Source organism: Mandrillus leucophaeus, unplaced genomic scaffold (genome assembly GCF_000951045.1).
Source record: "Mandrillus leucophaeus isolate KB7577 unplaced genomic scaffold, Mleu.le_1.0 Scaffold455, whole genome shotgun sequence".
NCBI classification, from domain to species: Eukaryota; Metazoa; Chordata; class Mammalia; order Primates; family Cercopithecidae; genus Mandrillus; species Mandrillus leucophaeus.
The window spans coordinates 1,434,272-1,452,376 of NW_012104865.1; the positions used below are offsets into that span (position 1 = coordinate 1,434,272).

The following is an 18,105-nucleotide window of genomic DNA, read 5'->3' on the forward strand; positions in this document are numbered from 1 at the left end:
AATAGCCTGTGTGGATGTATGTAGTTAGTGTATTCAGGCTTACAAAAAAGCTCTCTGAAGCCTGTGACAGAAGCATATGAGGTCCCTGGTGGGTGCTGAGTTCCATGAGAATTTGCAATTTTTCTTTAATGTATTGTTCCAAGGGAATTAATAGCCACGTGTGTCAATGTGCTGTCACTGTAATCAGGTTGGAGTGACAGTTAATTGCCATGGAAAACGTGGATTTTACTAATAAAATGACTGATTCTTTCCATTTCCATTATCCTCACCACGTTTGATTTTACAACTTTTGTTTAGTATTCTGTCCTATTGAACTACACAAATACATGTGGATGGGTAGATAGGTAGCTAGTAGCTGGATTGCTAGATCATTTTGTGCTTTGTAAAATAATTTCATTACAGGTGATGAAGAGGTCTGCTACTAACAGGAAACTAGTTAGGATCTCTATTCATTTGCATAGAAAAAATCAGTTTATCATTTTTAAAGTTGTGTGTTGTGATAAGTAGTTATAAAACGATACTGAAGGTCTGGGCGCGGTGGTTCAAGTCTGTAGTCCTAGCACTTTGGGAGGCCAAGGTGGGCAGATCACGAAGTCAGGAGTTCAAGACCAGCCTGACCAACATGGTGAAACCCCATCTCTACTAAAATACAAAAAAATTAGCCAGGCATAGTAGTGTGTGCATGCAATCCCAACTACTTGGGAGGCTGAGGCAAGAGAATCGCTTGAACCCGGGAGGTGGAGGTTGCAATGAGCCGAGGTCACGCCACTGCACTCCAGCCTGGGCGACAGAGTAAGACTCTGTCTCAGTAAAATAACATAAAGTAAAATAAAATAAAATAAAATAAAATAAAATAAAATAAAATTTCAACCATTCTTTCTTTAGGTGCTATCAAATTGATGTTTGATTCCAGGGGGAAAGGGCAAGTATGTTATGAGTTGTTATGAACTCTTACAAAAAGAAAAGCATCTGGTATTTCAAGAGCATTCATGAGTTTCCTAGTTTTGTATATCAGATAGGTGGTGGTGCATTTCCCCAAGAAGTGTGCTAGTAAACACGTGTTAATGTTTAAGAGAAGGTTAGCTTTAGCCAAAGAATACTTTGCTTTATTTCAAATTTCAAGTTTTCTACAGGGTCCCTTTTTCTTGTTATTGACTTAGAAGTTGATATTTTTTACATACTTGCACACTTTTATGAGACTTTTATATAAATTCATATTTATATGAAGAATTCATGAATTTGCTCTCTGATTACATTGATATATGTGTACAAATGAGCTGCTTAGAAACTGTGATGTGTAATTTGAAATTAGTAAGGGATATGTTAAGTAACTAAAATGTATGAATAAAAATTAAGTAGGTCCTATGACTTGAGTTGTAAGAAGGGACTCTGCAGTCAGTTCATTTATATGACCATGTTTTGTTAATCAGGGTTCTCCAGAGAGACAGAATTTGTAGATACAGATACAGATATATGAGAGGACACTTGTTAGAGAGGTTGGCTGACATGATTATGGAGGCTGAGAAATCCTGTAACAGGCCATCTGCAAGCTGGAGACCCTGGAATTCTGGTAGCATTGCTCAGTTCAAGTCCAAAGGCCTCAGAATGAGGGAAGCCAATGAATGATGTCACTCTTAGTTCAAGACCAAAGGCTTGAGAACTCAGGGACCACTTGTATAAGTTCTGGACTCCAAAGATAGGGAAGCCTGGAGTTGTTGTCCAGGGATAGGAGAAGAATGTATTCCAACTTCAGCAGATGGGTGCACACATTCACCTTTCCTCTGTTCTTGTTCTTTCTGGTCTTGCCTTTTTGGATGCCCACTCGCACTGAGGAAAGATCTTCTCATCTTCTCCACTCAGACTCACATATTAGTCTCTTCTGGAAACATCTTCACAGACACAAGCAAAAATAATGCTTTACCAGGTTGCTAGATATTTCTTAATTCAGTCAAGTTGACACCTAAAATTAACCATCACACATTATTATTGTTACTCTAGTGCAACTTGTATTAGTACCAACAGATTTTAGTCATTAACATCCTCTTTATTTCATTAAAAAGACATTCTTTGATATCTGATTCAAATAATATCTAATATTCTAAATTGAGAACTAATCTGTAGAAAATACAAAAACAGATTAGCACCCTCCACCCCTCATAGGAGCATTTTAATAAAGAATTGTTCCTGTTCAGCACCACTGAAGCATGAATCTCTTGCTTTGGAGTATAATAATGTAAATATTTAATGTTCTCATGAAGGAAATTGGTCTTGTCAAGTTTAGAGAGGAGAGTTGTCTCTATTTGTTTCTAAATCTGTATAAAAGCCGCATTGTCATTCACCCAGATGTATTATCTTCACAGTAACTCATCCATAAGAAAATTAAAAACATCTGGATTATTGACTGAATTTTTCATTTTCTTTTTTTACCCAGAGATAGAAAAACAGAGGTGTTACAATCATAATTTAAAAAGGGAAAACAAAAAGATAATGGTTTCATTAAAATATGGTAATTCATGTGCCAAAACAAAAAGAACAGCCAGAACTTCCTTATCCTCAGCTGTACGATCCCCACATAAAACACTATATTGTTATAGAGGTCAGACAGGAAGCACAATTTTGGAAGCAAAGAACTGTCAGTACAGTGCGTGGTGGCATTTACAGGATTATTTTTCTTGTGATTTAAGATCACTATAAAGGAATTATTGTTTTCATGAGTAAATGAGCTAGTACAAAAAAAATTATTTGTTAAAGTTCAGAGACTTACTATTAAATCCTAAACACAGTAGATCTATTTTTTTCTGTCCTTCCTTCCTTCCTTCGGTCCTTCCTTCCTTCCTTCCTTCCTTCCTTCCTTCCTTCCTTCCTTTCTTCCTCCTCCTTTTCCTTCCTTTCCTCCCTGTGTCCTCCTCACTCTCTCCCTCCCTTCTTTCCTCCTTACCTCTCTTCCACACTTCTTCCCTCCCTACCTCTCTTCCACACTTCTTCCTTCTTTTATTTTATTCCTCCCTTCTTTTATTTCCTCCTTCCTTCCTTCATTCCTATTTGCTATAAGATATGATATTGGTTTTTGAAATGATTGTAACAAAACATCCTGGAGTCCCAATGTTTAACGTTATTTAATCCTAGATAAAAACACTTCGTTCTTTCTCTTGCTATCGCTCAATTAATTCATGACAGCTACAAAGATAGAATACTCAACTTCCACAATGGCTTTTATAAGGGACAACTTAGTGAAGGGTTTAGTTCAACAAAATTCAGATTATTTTTACCTGTTGACAGGACACGATCTGTGTACTTACCATTAGAAGCTCTAGAGCTTATATTGAAAGTGTTTCAAGTGTCCTCATGTCCAGGTACTGATGACATAGTCAAAATGAAGTAATGACCATCAACTTGAGCAGCACTAGGTGATTTTGTTGTTTGTTTATTTTCATCACTTTAATGACGGAATAAAATTCTTAGATAATTCACAGAATTTTTTAAACTCTAAGGAAAAATTTCAATGAGAAACCAGTAGTCATCTAATGAACTGAGACATTGGTTATGATTGAAATGGTTGATCTTACTTTATCTGCCTTGAGCCATATTTTTGGAGTTCTTTTATCTTGGTGTAATCGGAGTATTTCACTCCGTATTTGGTTGAACTACTTCAGTTTTAATTGCAACTGCAATTCTGAATTAACTATAGTCTATATATAGCCTAACTCTCCCTCCTTTGGGGAATAATCTGATAATTCTGGAATTTGTTAAACTGAACTCAAAGGCTCCAATAAACTTCAGTTATGCCATCTCCTAAATCTAAACTATTGATTCTAAGGGTACACATACCCTAATGCTGTGTTACTAAAATGTGTCAGGGCTACTTGACATGATTTCTTATTTTTGCACAGCTTGGCAAGTTAGAATTCCTGACAGCAGACAACTGAGGCAAGACGTTTAACTACAAAAGTTAATGAGGCTGATCAAATTTAATCCTTATTCTTAGGGATCTCTGGAGAAGATTCACTAACTCAGAAATTTTTTAAGACAGTAATACGTTTTGTTTACAAAAATCAAAACCACAAAGTAGCATAATTACTAAGAGTTGGATAACAGAGATCTCTGTGGGAAATGTTACAGGCACAACTACAGCCCTGTCTCATTCCTCCTAAGTAAACAAATTGTAAAACACTTAACTAGGATTTGAAGATTTGACAGGTAAGGTATTAAAGTCTAAGTCACTTTTTTTCCTTGATCATCCTCTTCCATTGTTACTCTTGAATTCTCATTTTTCTTTCATGTGTCCATGTTGATATGCTGAATTGCAGATGGATTTTAATCTGTCAGACTGCAGTTCTCTATATTTAGGCTATAATAGGAAATTTTATATCCCTGGAATCAGCATTGAGAACATTATGCCTCTTGTTATTTCTTTCGCTTTTTAAAACATTTTACAACTATGTGTTATATGTGTGACTTTATTCGAATTTACTTAGCTTGTGTCCTGTGCAAAATCTTGTATATTTACTGCAAAATAGATTCCTAGGCGTACCTAAGCGTAAGAGGCCCCATATGGCTAATGTGACAATGAAGAAAGCATATTCTTGGTGACTTGAGGACTCCATCTTGAATTATTTAAAAACCTGTTTTCTGTGGTTTGGGTACCAATAGCCATTAGCAAATATTCCTCTGGCTGCAGATCGGGGAGCAAAATATTTCCATGTGCTATCAAATGCTGCCTTCTGGATTTTGCTTTTTAACTACTTATTATTCTCTGCTTCTGTATTTTACTCAGTAATTTTTGAGTCTATCAAAATTGCACTATGGTGGGAGGGTTTCTTTAAAGTACATGTCTGTGTTTCAAAGATAATGGATTGAATTAGTGTGAAATGCAAACTGTAGAACTCAAAGAGCTGGGTTGTACTGAACTGGCAAAACACGGTCCCATGAACTGGGTTGCCCAGGAGATACTTTAGGCTACTTTCAAATAGTAGAATGCAAATAATCTTTCAATAATATGAATGACTTAACTACTGTCTGATACATCTTTGTTTTTCACAATTCAATGGTCAGAAATACATTTTTTCATTCCATTCATAGAAAAGGTATTTTTTGGTAAATTTAGCATGAGAAGTTGTGATGGGGGAAAAAGCAGTTATATAGACACAGTGTCATCTCAGCAACGTGTAGCTAGAGATGGCGTGACAGCATCCATCTGGTGAGAGAGAAAAGAAGCCCTATGTCATTATCGTTGCCTGGCAACAGCATTTTTTCTCATTTAGAGTAGTCTTCATTAGTTTAAAGTAGGTGATTTTCACTGATAATTTGAAAAGCTGGAGCTTAGAAGTAAGCTGCATGAATTTGGTTTGTGGAAAGAATAACCTTTTGTCAAACCTAAGGCATGCTTAATAAGGCTTTCTCTTTCTGAAAGTGAATAACTGTTTACAAACCGCTAATCCACCTGAGAATGAATTCCCAAAGCAAACACCCTCATTGAATTAGACATTTTCATCTTCATAGCATTATAATGTAAAAAGAACATAATTTTTAAAAAATATGATAACACAAATTACTTGAGAGATGTAGAATTGTGTTTTAGAATCACTATTTGTGTTCATTATTATATCAGTGATAATGCTTTGGCAAGAGACTAAACGCTGGGAAATCAATTAATAATATAAAGTTGTTTTGGCTTTTGAAATACCTGTTCCAGTTCTCCTCCTACCCTTGGCAAGGATCACGTATAAACCATGTTGGAAAGGTGAAAATATGTCATGTTTTTATAGATCTTCACAGGAACAAGAGTTATCTATACCTTCCTTTGACAAACTTTACTGTCTGAAAATTTGATTCTCCCTGCTACATGTAAACCCCTGCACTGGGCCTACTTCCCCCACAAAACAATTCCCAATCCCTCTTTTGCTGTGAATTTTAATTTGGAAAACAGCAGGTGGCTATTCTCCTTGGAGTAACAATGTGGGTAGCAAAAAGTGATGCAGAATCCAGTAGGACTGCCTTTAAATCCCAATTCAGCCACTTACTCTATAGCCACGGGCAAATCCTTGATCTTCAGTTTCCTCAGGACTAATTGAAAGCTTTAAGTAAAGTGAAATATGTACTTACAACCTAGAAGAATTCCTGGTATATCGTCAGCACTCAAAAAATACTGTTTTTATTTTGCTTTCTATAAATAGCCCTTCATGAATGTAAAGGCCATCTTTAGAATCTTGGCCTGTAAATAATTCAGCTTCAAAAAAACTTAGACTGTAAAAGTGGAATGTATGTTTGAGAAAATGTAACTGTAGAGATTTTACTTTCCTTGAGTCAACTAACTAGTTGGCATTAGGACCAGAACTCTCATTGTTCTGTGCTGTCCTGGGTCCTCTCCCCATAGCTTTTATCTCATGCCTTCATTAACTCAGCGTTTCTTATCTAAACACAAGGTTTTTTATGGGCTACTCCATTGAGTCCTCCACAGTTAGAGGCAATGTGCTGGTAAGGGAGTAAGATAAGACTAGTGTCTCATAGCTCGAATTAATGGTCTTCTTCCGGTACAAAAAGTTATGTTGCTTTGAATTAAGTATTTTAAATTAAAATCGTACTATCTCCTGAACACAAAGATTAAATTGATTTTCTTTCACTAGTGTACATCTCACTGTTTCTGCTTTCTTTCTGCTACCTATTCAAGTTATTTATAGTTCACTGGGAAGATTCAGAGGTGGGGAGAGTGGTTTCTTTACAAATTGCCTCTATGCCCATCCTGATGCTGTGATTAATATGATTCAGCAGTACTAGGTCGCTGCATTGATTTATTCCTAAGTCTTCTGCTTGCAGCACGGGCTACCGACTTCTAAATCCATATTGTTTTAATGTAGTTTCTGGAAGCATTGTAAAGGCAGAATGGCCGATTGCCAGATCCAGCGGGAGCTCTCATTTACAGAGCTGGACTTGTGAACTTGCCAACACATCTTCCTCCTAACCCTCGTTCACATCTAGTTTTCTTTAACTTTTGAGCCATAACCCTGGGGGTTAACTCGGCCTTTTCCCTCTTGTTTTTGCCCCATATCCAGACAATCACCAAGATATTTTGATCTTGAATATAATTAAAATTTGGTCATATCTTCCACTGCCAGTCACCTGCACCAGACTGTCCACATCTATCTGATTTATTGCTTTGGGCTGGGATCATCAGTTTAGTGCTCCAGTTAGCAACTGAAGAGATTTTTCTATAATGCAGTTCTGAGTGAATCACCTCTGTGAAACTCTCCATGTCTCCCATTGTTCCTGGAACAATATTCAAATTTCTTAACACAGCGTGAAAGGCATTTCATGATCTGCCTCTGTTCACCTCTTCCACTTGGTATCTCATCATCTCCCTAAGTACCCCTGCCTCCCGCAATCTTTGCTCTGCTGAATAACTCATAGTCCTTTGACGGTCTAACTTCTGAACCTTTATACATGCTGCAATTTCTATTTGGCATGTATTTATGCCCTCAGCACTTTCTTCTTCCAAAAAGAAATACCTTTTAGTGAATAGAATATATTCAATAAATACTTACTGAATGACTGTCCTTTGAATATCATTCTTGGAATAAGAAAATCTTGTAAAGGAATTATAATAGTAATATATAGTTTTTATCTTCCTAGAGTCCTCTTTTTTTCTTTTCTCTCTGGTTCATTTTGGGATTGCATTCTGTGATTTGGTACTTATTTTTTAGGCCCTTGATCTTTATCGTGGGAGCCTAAAATCATGTTAGAAGTATGCATTTACTAGTCAGCAAACATTTCCCAAGCACAGAATGTCAGGACTGGACTGTTTGGTCCTGCCGATACAAATGACTCTCAGGCACACAGACTAATTTCAACTGCAGGCTAGGAGAATGTTTTTTGTTAACTACATGCACTTTTTTTTTGAGACTTGCACTAAATCTTTTTTAAAAGGTTATATAACATTTTTATTGGGAAATGTTCCAAGTATTTATTGCTATGTAAAAACAAAAAAACAAAAAAACAAAACAAAAAAAACAACACTCCAGAACCTGGCAGCTTAAAACAACAACCATATCTCATGATTTTGTGGATCATAGGCAGAAATCAGCCGGGGATTCTGGTGCTCCAAGTACTATGGCTAAAACAACTCGGACAGTATTCAGTGATGAATTTGTTACCTGAAAGAGCTCCCGATCCAGACTCCAAGAGGGGGTTCTTGGGCCTCACACAGGATTGAATTCAGGGCAAGTCCATAGAGTAAAGTGAAAGCAAGTTTATTAGGAAAGTAAAGGAATAAAAGAGCGCTACTCCATAGGAAGAGCAGCCCAAACGGCTACTGGTTGACTATTTTTATAGTTATTTTTAATTATGTGCTAGACAAGGGGTGGATGTTTCATGAGTTTTCTGGGAAAGGGGTGAGCACTTCCCAGAAGTGAGGATTCCTCCCCTTTTTAGACCATATAGGGTAACTTCCTGACATTGCCATGGCATTTGTAAACTCATGGCACTGGTGAGAGTGTCTTTTAGCATGCGAATGCATTATAATTAGCACATAACGAGCAGTGAGGATGACCAGAGGTCACTTTCATAAAACATTTTTGTTTTGGTGGGTTTTGGCCAGCTGGTTTACCTCATGCTGTTTTATCAGCAAGGTCTTTGTCACCTGTATCTTGTGCCAACTTCCTATCTCATCCTGTGACTAAGAATGCCTAACCACTTTGGAATGCAGCCCAGTAGGTCTCAGTATTATTTTACCCAGCTCCTATTCAAGATGGAGTTGCTCTGGTTCGAATGCCTCTGACATATTTTCCCCCTACCTTTTATAAGAGAACCCTAATCGTAAGGGTTGTAGAGGGATGAAAATCCATCTTCTGTAACTTCTTCAGGTTGAATAGGGGCGATGATATTCCTGCCTGTTGGGTCTTTTGTATTCAGGTTAGAGAGGAACTTGGTCAGAAAGCATGAGTATGTTGAGGACGACTCATAACGCTTGGATTCCCATCAAAAGGTGATATCTGAAAGATTAAAAAGTATTCAGTTTAAGAGAACATCGAGTAAGCTTATCTTGCATTCCTACACATAGAGTACAACAGCAATATATTCCACAAGAGTAAAGCAAAATAAGTAAAAACTATCCCAAGTAAACTAAATAAGAAGGCTTTCTATGAACTTGGCAACTGTTGGAACCAAACTGATATGGGGTTGGCAGCTGATTCCAATATATACCCAGAATTAGAATACTAATCTGGAATTTTACATTACTCATCCCTCTTGTTTCTTCTGAGCTGCAGTCAGAGATAACTGATTCGTTCACAGGAATAATCAAGGTCAGTCTAAATTACAGGAAAAAACTCAAAAACAATTGATGAGACTGGAATCTAAGAGCAGGTATACCATAGTTCTTGAAAAATAATCTTCTCTCTCCGGTCTCCCATTTTCACTAAAGATAAATCATGGTAAGACTGATTTGCCTATAAAAATAAGCTTTAGTCTTATACTTGGCCTAATTATGTGTATAAAGTGCAGCAAGAATAATTATTTTTCACATAGGCTTTTTAAATTTGCCTTTGATGGAATTTTAATTGATTTTTAATTTAATTAATTAATTTGCCATTGTTGTTGTTGTTTTGAGACAGTGTCTCACTTTGTTGCCCAGGCTGCAGTGCAGTGGTGCTATCAGGCTCTTGACCTCCCAAACTCAAGTGATCCTCCCACCTCAGCTTTCCCAATAGCTGGGACTGCTGGGTGTGTACCACCGTACTTGGCTAATTTTTGTATTTTGGGGAGGTTGAGATGGGGTTTCACCACATTGCCCAGGCTGGTATCAAACTTGTGAGCTCAAGCAATGCACCTGCCTTGGCCTCTCAAAATGCTGGGAATGCAGTCATGAGCCTCTTTTTTTAAAAATTTTTAATTTCAATTTTTGTGGATACATACATTTTATAGTTGCACGAAATATACAGACATGCAGTACGTAATAATCACATCTTGTTAAAAGGGGTAGATTAAGGATTTTTTATAAGAACTGCCAAATTCTTTTTTAGAAATATATCAGTTTTATACATGTTCACACTTACATAACAAAAGGGATTATCTTTGGTTTATGTGGACCATCTACCCACACAGTCTGTCTGTCATCTGCCACCCAACTGGGCCCTAGTCTTTCTGTCAATCTTGTGAATTCTCATGTGGATTGGTCCCTGATGTTTAGAAAGCCACAGAAATCTATTAACCAATTTTTCTAATACAGCTTCTGTCTGTCTCTGCATTTCCTACTACACATCTCTCTTGCAGCCCAAATAAAATAAACATGGACATACAAACTTAATGGTGTAGTAAGTATTTAAATAAATTATATTTACATTGTCATAATTCATTAACTTTTTGTTCAAAAGCCCTCATTAGCTTACAACGTCACTCAGACTAAGGTCTTAGGATGACTTTGAAGTATTTATGCATGATCTGCCTCCTCACTCTTTCTCTGACCTTATTTCATATTAATACTTTCTGTTAATTCTGTGATTCTATTTCAGTCACATTGGCTGCCTCACTGTTCTCAAACACTCTAGGTATAAACCGACCTCAGGACCTCTGAGCTTGAGGTTCCCTTCTCTTATTTTCTTTTTCCCTAAATATTTATGTGTCACATGTCCTCTCTTATTTCAGATGTTTACTTAAATGTCACCTTCTCAGGGAGGTCTTTTCTGTTCAGTACAAAATCGCAAACCCTCTCCATGACATTTCATACTCGGTTTATGTTTCCTTTTTCCGTTAGTATTTATCACTCTTTTACACACAACGTACTTTACTTTTGTATAATATGTTGTTCATTATCTCCCCAGTTAGAAATTGGGAGGTCTCCATGTGGCTAGAAATTTTGGCTGCTTTTGTTTATTGTTGTATCTCCAGTTCTAACAGCAGCACCTAGCACATAATAGCTGCTCAAAAACTATTTGCTAATAAGTGATTTTTACCACCACTACTGTTATTTGCAAGTATGGGAGACTGGGCTCCCTTCCTGCCACAGGGGCTTTTCTTCCTCTCCTGAGACACAGTCTAGGTGATTTTATTCCCTTCTCAACCTCTGTCTGTTACTTCAGAAATTCAGAAGTGGTACTTGTCTATTCCATTCTTCTCCTTCTTTGAAAGAACTATGAAACTAGAACCAGTTATTTAAATTTTCTTGGCTAAGCCTCAGAATTTTTCATCAGTAAAAAGAATATTCCCTTTTCTCCTTATAGTCTTGTAGTAGTGGGACTAAATGCAATTATATAGATTAAAATCACTTGACTCTTGGTATATAGCATAATTCATATTGGAAAAAATATGTATCTAGTTGTCTTCCCTGTTTTTACTTCAGAGTTAGAAATTTTAAAGACAATTCATTTAGGTAAAAACTTATCATATAATAAAGTAGAGTGAATCAGTAAAGATATGCAGTAAAGATACCGTGAAGTTTGTCCTTTCTTAAAAACAAGGACATTTCTCTATTAGCTTCTAATGCAGGGTGAGTATAAACGTGCTAAGGTGATATTCTTCACACCCGTCAATTCCCTGTTCGTCTTGTTCCTAGCTGTCTCTTATCTAAAGAAACTATGCTGGTGATTTGCTGAACATTTTGTGTTTCTAAGGTTAGGTCTTTTTGTAAAGATTTCTCTAAATGAAGTATCCAATGCTCTTCTACAAAGAGAATGCTTTGGTTTGTTTACTGTGGCTATTTCCCAATTACAACATGACATCTAGATTTCTTGTCTCCCTTTTAAATAACTGCTAGCCACTTAATTATAGCCTGGGTAATGTGAAGCAGATATATTTAGAACATCCTTGAAATGGGGCTTTGGGAGTCTGTAGGATTTCAGTTAAGGATTGCAGCATGCTTAGAGGCTGTCACTAACCAGAAGCCTATTCTGCACATGGACCAGGTTGAGAGCAAGAGTGTTTATCTTGTCTGTGTGCATAAGTGTGTGAGAAAACATGTACATGTTTATATCGAAGATGCGTCAGTCCTTGGGTCCCAGGACATTCAGAGTTACAAAGAAGGAGAACCAAAGTATCTATAACAACAATTATGGTCTTTTTCAGCTCACTTTTGTCCTACCTATGATTCCCTAATATGCTCAGAGTCCTAGGAACTACCATTTTGTCCGATTGTATTTTCTACATGTCACTAGCAGTAGTTCTCTCTCTCTCTCTCTTTCTTTCCTTCTTTCTTTCTTTCTTTCTTTTTCTTTCTTTCTTTCTTTCTTTCTTTCTTTCTTTCTTTCTTTCTTTCTTTCTTTTTCTTTCTCTCTCTTCCTTTCTTTTTTCTTTTCTTTTTTTTTCTTGATGGAGTCTCGCTCTGTTGCTCAGGCTGGAGTGCAGTGGCACAATCTCAGCTCACTGCAACATCTGCCTCTTGAGTTCAAGCAATTCTCCTGCCTCAGCCTCCCGAGTAGCTGGGATTACAGGCGTGTACCACCACGCCTAGCTAATTTCTGTCTTTGTAGTAGAGATGGTGCTTCACCATGTTGGCCAGGTTGGTCCCGAACTCCTGACTTCTGGTAATCCACCAGCCTCAGCCTTCCAAAGTGCCAGAATTACAGGCATGAGCCAGCACGCCCAGCTAGCAATAGTTCTTCTTCTAATCCTATGAATGAATCAATCAAAATAAAGTCAACAAGACACTTGAATTATTAATGTGCAGAGTATAAACATATATTATCTACTTTAGGTAACCTAAATAAATAATCATTTTCAACACCCTTAAGATTAAGACTCAAATTAATTTTATAGAAAAATAAGCTTTTCATAGTTGTGATTATAGTCATAATGTGTAAAAAAGATGAAGGATAAGGATTATAAATAAATAATTACTATAGAAAGATGCTTGGGAATCTCAGAAGGTTCATATATAAGCTTACTTAGGCAGTGAATATGGACAATGCTTCATTAATCCTTCCTTGCAGTCTTGCAGCTTTATTTAAGACTACGTTATACTCTCACCTTCTTTTCCTACATCCCCCTTCTCCCAGTGCGATAGGAAGAGCAGAGTGATAACGTCTTTCGTGAGAATCCACACTGAGATGGGGTGAACAATGGGGCAGTTCGAGTTTTCTTGAGGTGTGTTTTTGTTTGTTTTTCTTTTAGGCAGCAGGTACAAGAGTCATTGGTAGGTACACTTTAGATTCTAGAGCCATCTGTTGACAAGCTATGAAAGCTCTATGGTGTTAAGAACTGCAGAGAGTTTGAACACCAGGTAACTGGAGTGTCCCTATTGACAAACTAAACTTAGTAAGAAATATTTCTAAATAGATTTGCTCTAGAAGCTTCCTTGCACCAGGTAGTAGAGGTAACAAAAGCTTCTTGAAGGTGGTACCTCCTTTCCTAATGTGTCTGAGTAGCTTCTCTTCCTATTATCATCTTATTCGTTCTGTGTACCTTCTTTTAAGCACCTCACTCTACAAGACTGCTTCCTGTCATCACCCTGCTCTTGTCTCTCATATACATTTCGAAGGATAGCTGAGGTGAGCACCTGGACATTTCTGAAAACACAGAGGGGGAAATGATGTTAACGTTTCTGACCGTGCAGATTTCCTCCCTTGCTTTGATTATGTTGTAGGGAAAATCAGCAGGAGTATTACATGGCTATGGATTGCCATTTCATAAAATACCTTCGCCCCACTTTTTTTTTTTTTTTGGTCATGCTTGGAAAATACTTTATAACTCTTTGTTAAACATGAGAAATGTCTGCTATGGTTACTTGCCGATGATCCTCAGCAGTGACCATATGGCTTCACATCTTTAGCATAGACTGTGACTTAGGAACTGTGTTTTGATGTTCAAGAGTTCATCTTCTGTTATTGATGCCAGCTGAGCCACCATCCATAAAATGTGAATAATAAAATGAACTACTCTGAAAGGTAAAGAACAGTAATAAATTCTTCCCATCATTCTCAAGAGACATAAATATGTGATAAATTATGGTAGAGCCCATGGTAGAAGGAACACATTCTGAGTACTTCAGAAGATGGATGTCTTTAATTTTTTGGATTACTTTAGATATGATGGGTTTGGCAGTTAATTCCATGGGTATGTGTATGTGTAGGTTATGTGTGTAATACTAAGCCAGTAATTCCCAAACTTTTCACTATCCAAATACTATCCTCCTGCCCTTTTGTACATATATATTTCATATTCAAAAGATTGTGTTAACTCCAAACTTGATTTTATCAATATTAATAAGTACATCCCTCCATTAAAAATAACCACTTTCAGAACTTATAGTTATCAGGTAATAGCTAATATTCTGGCTGTTACAACTTGAAACACAGAAAACAAATTTCGCGTTTTTGTCAATCATTGCAGACTAATTGTGAGAAAGTTCGTGGTTTTGATGAAATAGTCAGCAGAGTATAATCATCTTCCTGCCTGTGTTTTGGGGCCTCTAACATCCAGGAACAGCAGACTGAACAACTTGATAAAGTATTGCCAAATTCAGCTTTAGATGCAGGTTCTCTAGGCAAGTGTAATTCTTAGGAAATTAGAGCATGATGTTATCCATATATTAAAAGTAATGGCAGAAACCACAATTACTTTTGCATCAACCTAATGATTTCAAAAATCTTTGGGTTACTTATTCTAGAGAATGAGCTAGAAATAACAAAAATATTTTGACACAGTCGTAATTAACAATGATAAAATAACTTTACGTGAGTCAAGAGAAAGCATCTTTTCTAGTGATCATTTAGCTTTTAATGTGTGTTGTAGAACCGTCGCAGTCACATCATTTTCCATTCTTCACGCCTGCTGATCCACAATTGCAAACACTAGAGCGGCCTTTCTTTTCTTTAGAAGAAACACTACTATATAAATTATTCTAATTATGAATTCTTAAGTTTTAATACTGTGGATATATTATAAGTTCCTAGATAGTTTTAAATTTTTTAATAATATATTTGCACTATTCATCTATTCCTAACGCAACTACATTATGTGCCAAACTAGGATGGGGTAGAGTAGCATGTACTCAAGAAACATTATGATTCCGAGTTAAAACATGAAGTGATAAATAACATTTCTTTCTCCAGAGACTGGATCTCCAATTACAGCGTCATGTGTTGGATTAGGCAATTCTAAAACACCTCCACCAGGGCAAGCAGGAAAAAGCGTTCCAGGATACAACGGTAAGGAGTGACCCTGATAATATGTAATGTTAATAAATGTGGCATTTTCTTGCATCTGGTATGTATTATATTGCATGAAACAAACTAGATGCTTAATTAGAATTCAGTTGAATGAATGTCTTGTATTAAAAAAGAATGCCTGAATTTTTGCTATGGAAAGTAGGTTGTGGATTTCCAGGATATGTTCTAAATGACTGTCGTAACCACAAAAATAATGTCATTTATAAGGTATGTTAGGAATATGGGTGTGAAATTACTATGAAGGAAACACCTGCTGGGGCCCAGTACTTTACATACATCATTTCATTTCATGCTGAAGTATATTTAATTCAGAGCTATTATTACTATTTTAGAGATGAGTTAACAAACTAGTTAACAGACTAAGTAGTTTTCTTAACACCACTGGTTAGATCCTGGGGACAATGCAAACCATTATCCTCAGAATTTGCTTGCTTTCATTTCAAAAGCTGCGATTTCTTATTATATATTACACCTGCTGCCTTTTAATTTAGGAGTGAGGACAAAATTTTTAAACCTTATTGTTTAAAAATAAAAACAGACCAGAAGTAGAGGTTCATGCCTGTAATCCCAGCATTTTGGGAGGCCAAGGCAGACGGATCACATGAGGTCAGGAGTTTGAGACCAGCCTGGCCAACATGGTGAAACCTTGTCTCTACTGAATATACAAAAATTAGCCAGGTGTGGTGGTGTGCGCTTGTAATCCCAGCTACTTGGGAGGCTGAGGCACGAGAATTGCTTGAACCCAGGAAGCAGAGGTTGCAGTGAGTTGAGATCATGCCACTGCACTCCAGCCTAGGCAACACAGCAAGATTCTGTATCAAAAGATAAATAAATAAATATAAAAATAAAAATAAAAACAAATGGGGAGAATCCCAAAAGAACACATTTATTTGGTGCTGACTTTATGTGACTAAAAGCTATAATATCCTGTCAATTTTTGTTTTTAAATTTATGGTAGTAATCATTATTCAGTAATTTCCCTTGGATGGCTCTCCCTAGGTGTATAAATTATACAAGTCATCTAACTTTTCAAACATTGTTTCCTTATTTCTAAATAAGAGTAATATTTTCATATGCTTTCCAGGGCTTCTGTTTTGTGATGTTATGCAACAAAGCATTAACACAGCGCCTACCAGTAGAAAGACAGAATACGTCTTAGCTAGTAGTGCTACTAATATTTCAGGAAAGTCGGAGGACTGACTTGAGTTAGACTACCACATTCATTTTACAGACAAGGAAAATGAGGCACAGAGGTTTTGTAAGTTGCTTAAGGTCACACAGTTTGGCTTAATAGAACTATGAAGAAAACCCAGCTTTGGGAGACAAAATATGATTCCTGACATATGTTTCTTATTTGTATGTAAACTACAAAATTCAGAGATTTGTCTTTTGCTTCTCTAACATAAAAATATTGGATTTTCCTTCTAGGACAATGACTAGTTACAAAAGCATGGATCATTTGGTTTAACCTAGCAGATACATTTATAAAAAGACACTTCAGATTTTATTATTATTATTATTATTCGGGGCAGAAATAGATATTCTGTGAAGTCAGTGACTTCTCCAGCCCTGGAATGGTGAACCCAGATTTAGTGAAATCCTCTGTTTGAACAGTCTGTCATCTCTTCTCCTTTTATCAGAAAAAAAAATGTTTTTATGTTGAGACATTTTTAGGGGTTTCTGATGGTGGAAGATGTTAAACACATTTCTCTGTTAGTATTTCAGTACCATTTTTCTATCTAGTTGTAAGAAATAGTTACGCTTTTTTCCCTCATGTAACTTTAATACAGAAGTTTCTCATTGTCTGAAGGCACTGGCTTGCAGACAGTATAGGTTAAACATTTATAACCAATGAACCAGTGACTTTATGACTGATAAATTTTACGTTTTGTGATTGTTTAGAAATTAAAATCTTAATGTAAGATTAAATAGTATAGTAATAAAAATGGCAGGATCCTTTTAGGAAAGAAAAGAAAATCCTTTTTGTATAAAAACATTTAATTTAATGTGACACATTTATTGAGTACCTTATGCAAGCCTGTCACTTTGTATACATTTTAAAAATACTTCTTGCATAAGCGCTATGACAAAGAAACTTCTCCCATTTCATAGACAGGGAAACTGAATGGGTAACAGAATGTGCCCAGGGGCATATAGTGATTTGGCCATTGTACTGGGATTTAGGGAAACAAAGATAAATTAGCCATGGCCTTCATGAACTCACAATCTAATGAGATACAGGTACTTCTCCTAACTGTCAATACAGAATTTTAAAACAAAGTGCTTCAGGAACACAAAGAAGGGAACGATTAATTTTTTTTTTTTTCTGAGAGCAACAATCTTCTCTTCTCATAGCTGCTTAAGGTAGAATTACCTGGATGAATGAGGGGCCACATACATAATCTATTAAAGCCTAGAAGATGATGACTTATCTTCATATTTAGTTTGCACCAAGGGTTACTGAATGTGGATACAAGCTTTAATCTCCTAAACTCTTTTAGGATTTTATCAGGACAGCACAGAAAGTACTGAGATAATATTTGGGAGGATTAAATTGACCTAATTTAAAGTTCCTAACTGGATATTAAGCTTTAAATCAGAATAAAGGGTTTTTGGTGCTTGTAAGTCTTTTATTTTTGTTGCGTATAATAATTTTTGGTAAGTTTGAAAACTTCATTTCCTTTACTTTTTAAAAAGCTGAACATATTTTTAATGGTTCTAATAGATTACAAGGATATATTTAGTGGACATAGACATAGAGGTGAAATTACCACACGTTTGAAATATGATGTCTTCATTTAAGGGATATTCTGAAGGAAAATGTTTGATGTTGTTAAGAATCAAATACATGTGCTCTTTTTTTTTCTAAGATATTTTAATTTATATATGTTCATGGTCTCACAGGAATTAAAATATTACTTTCTTAAGCTAGAGTTTTGTGGGTTGAATATAA

The 18,105-nt window shown here is 36.2% G+C and overlaps 1 protein-coding gene across 1 annotated transcript in view; it reads left to right on the forward strand.

Moving 5' to 3' along the window:
- Window positions 1-18,105, forward strand: part of ACSS3 (acyl-CoA synthetase short-chain family member 3) — a 190,386-nt gene that overhangs the window by 134,352 nt on the left and 37,929 nt on the right. The window contains exons 10-11 of the mRNA XM_011994395.1: window positions 15,036-15,131; window positions 15,295-15,359. Of these exons, the coding sequence (XP_011849785.1) occupies window positions 15,036-15,131; window positions 15,295-15,359 (161 nt within the window). The remainder of the gene's footprint in view (window positions 1-15,035; window positions 15,132-15,294; window positions 15,360-18,105) is intronic.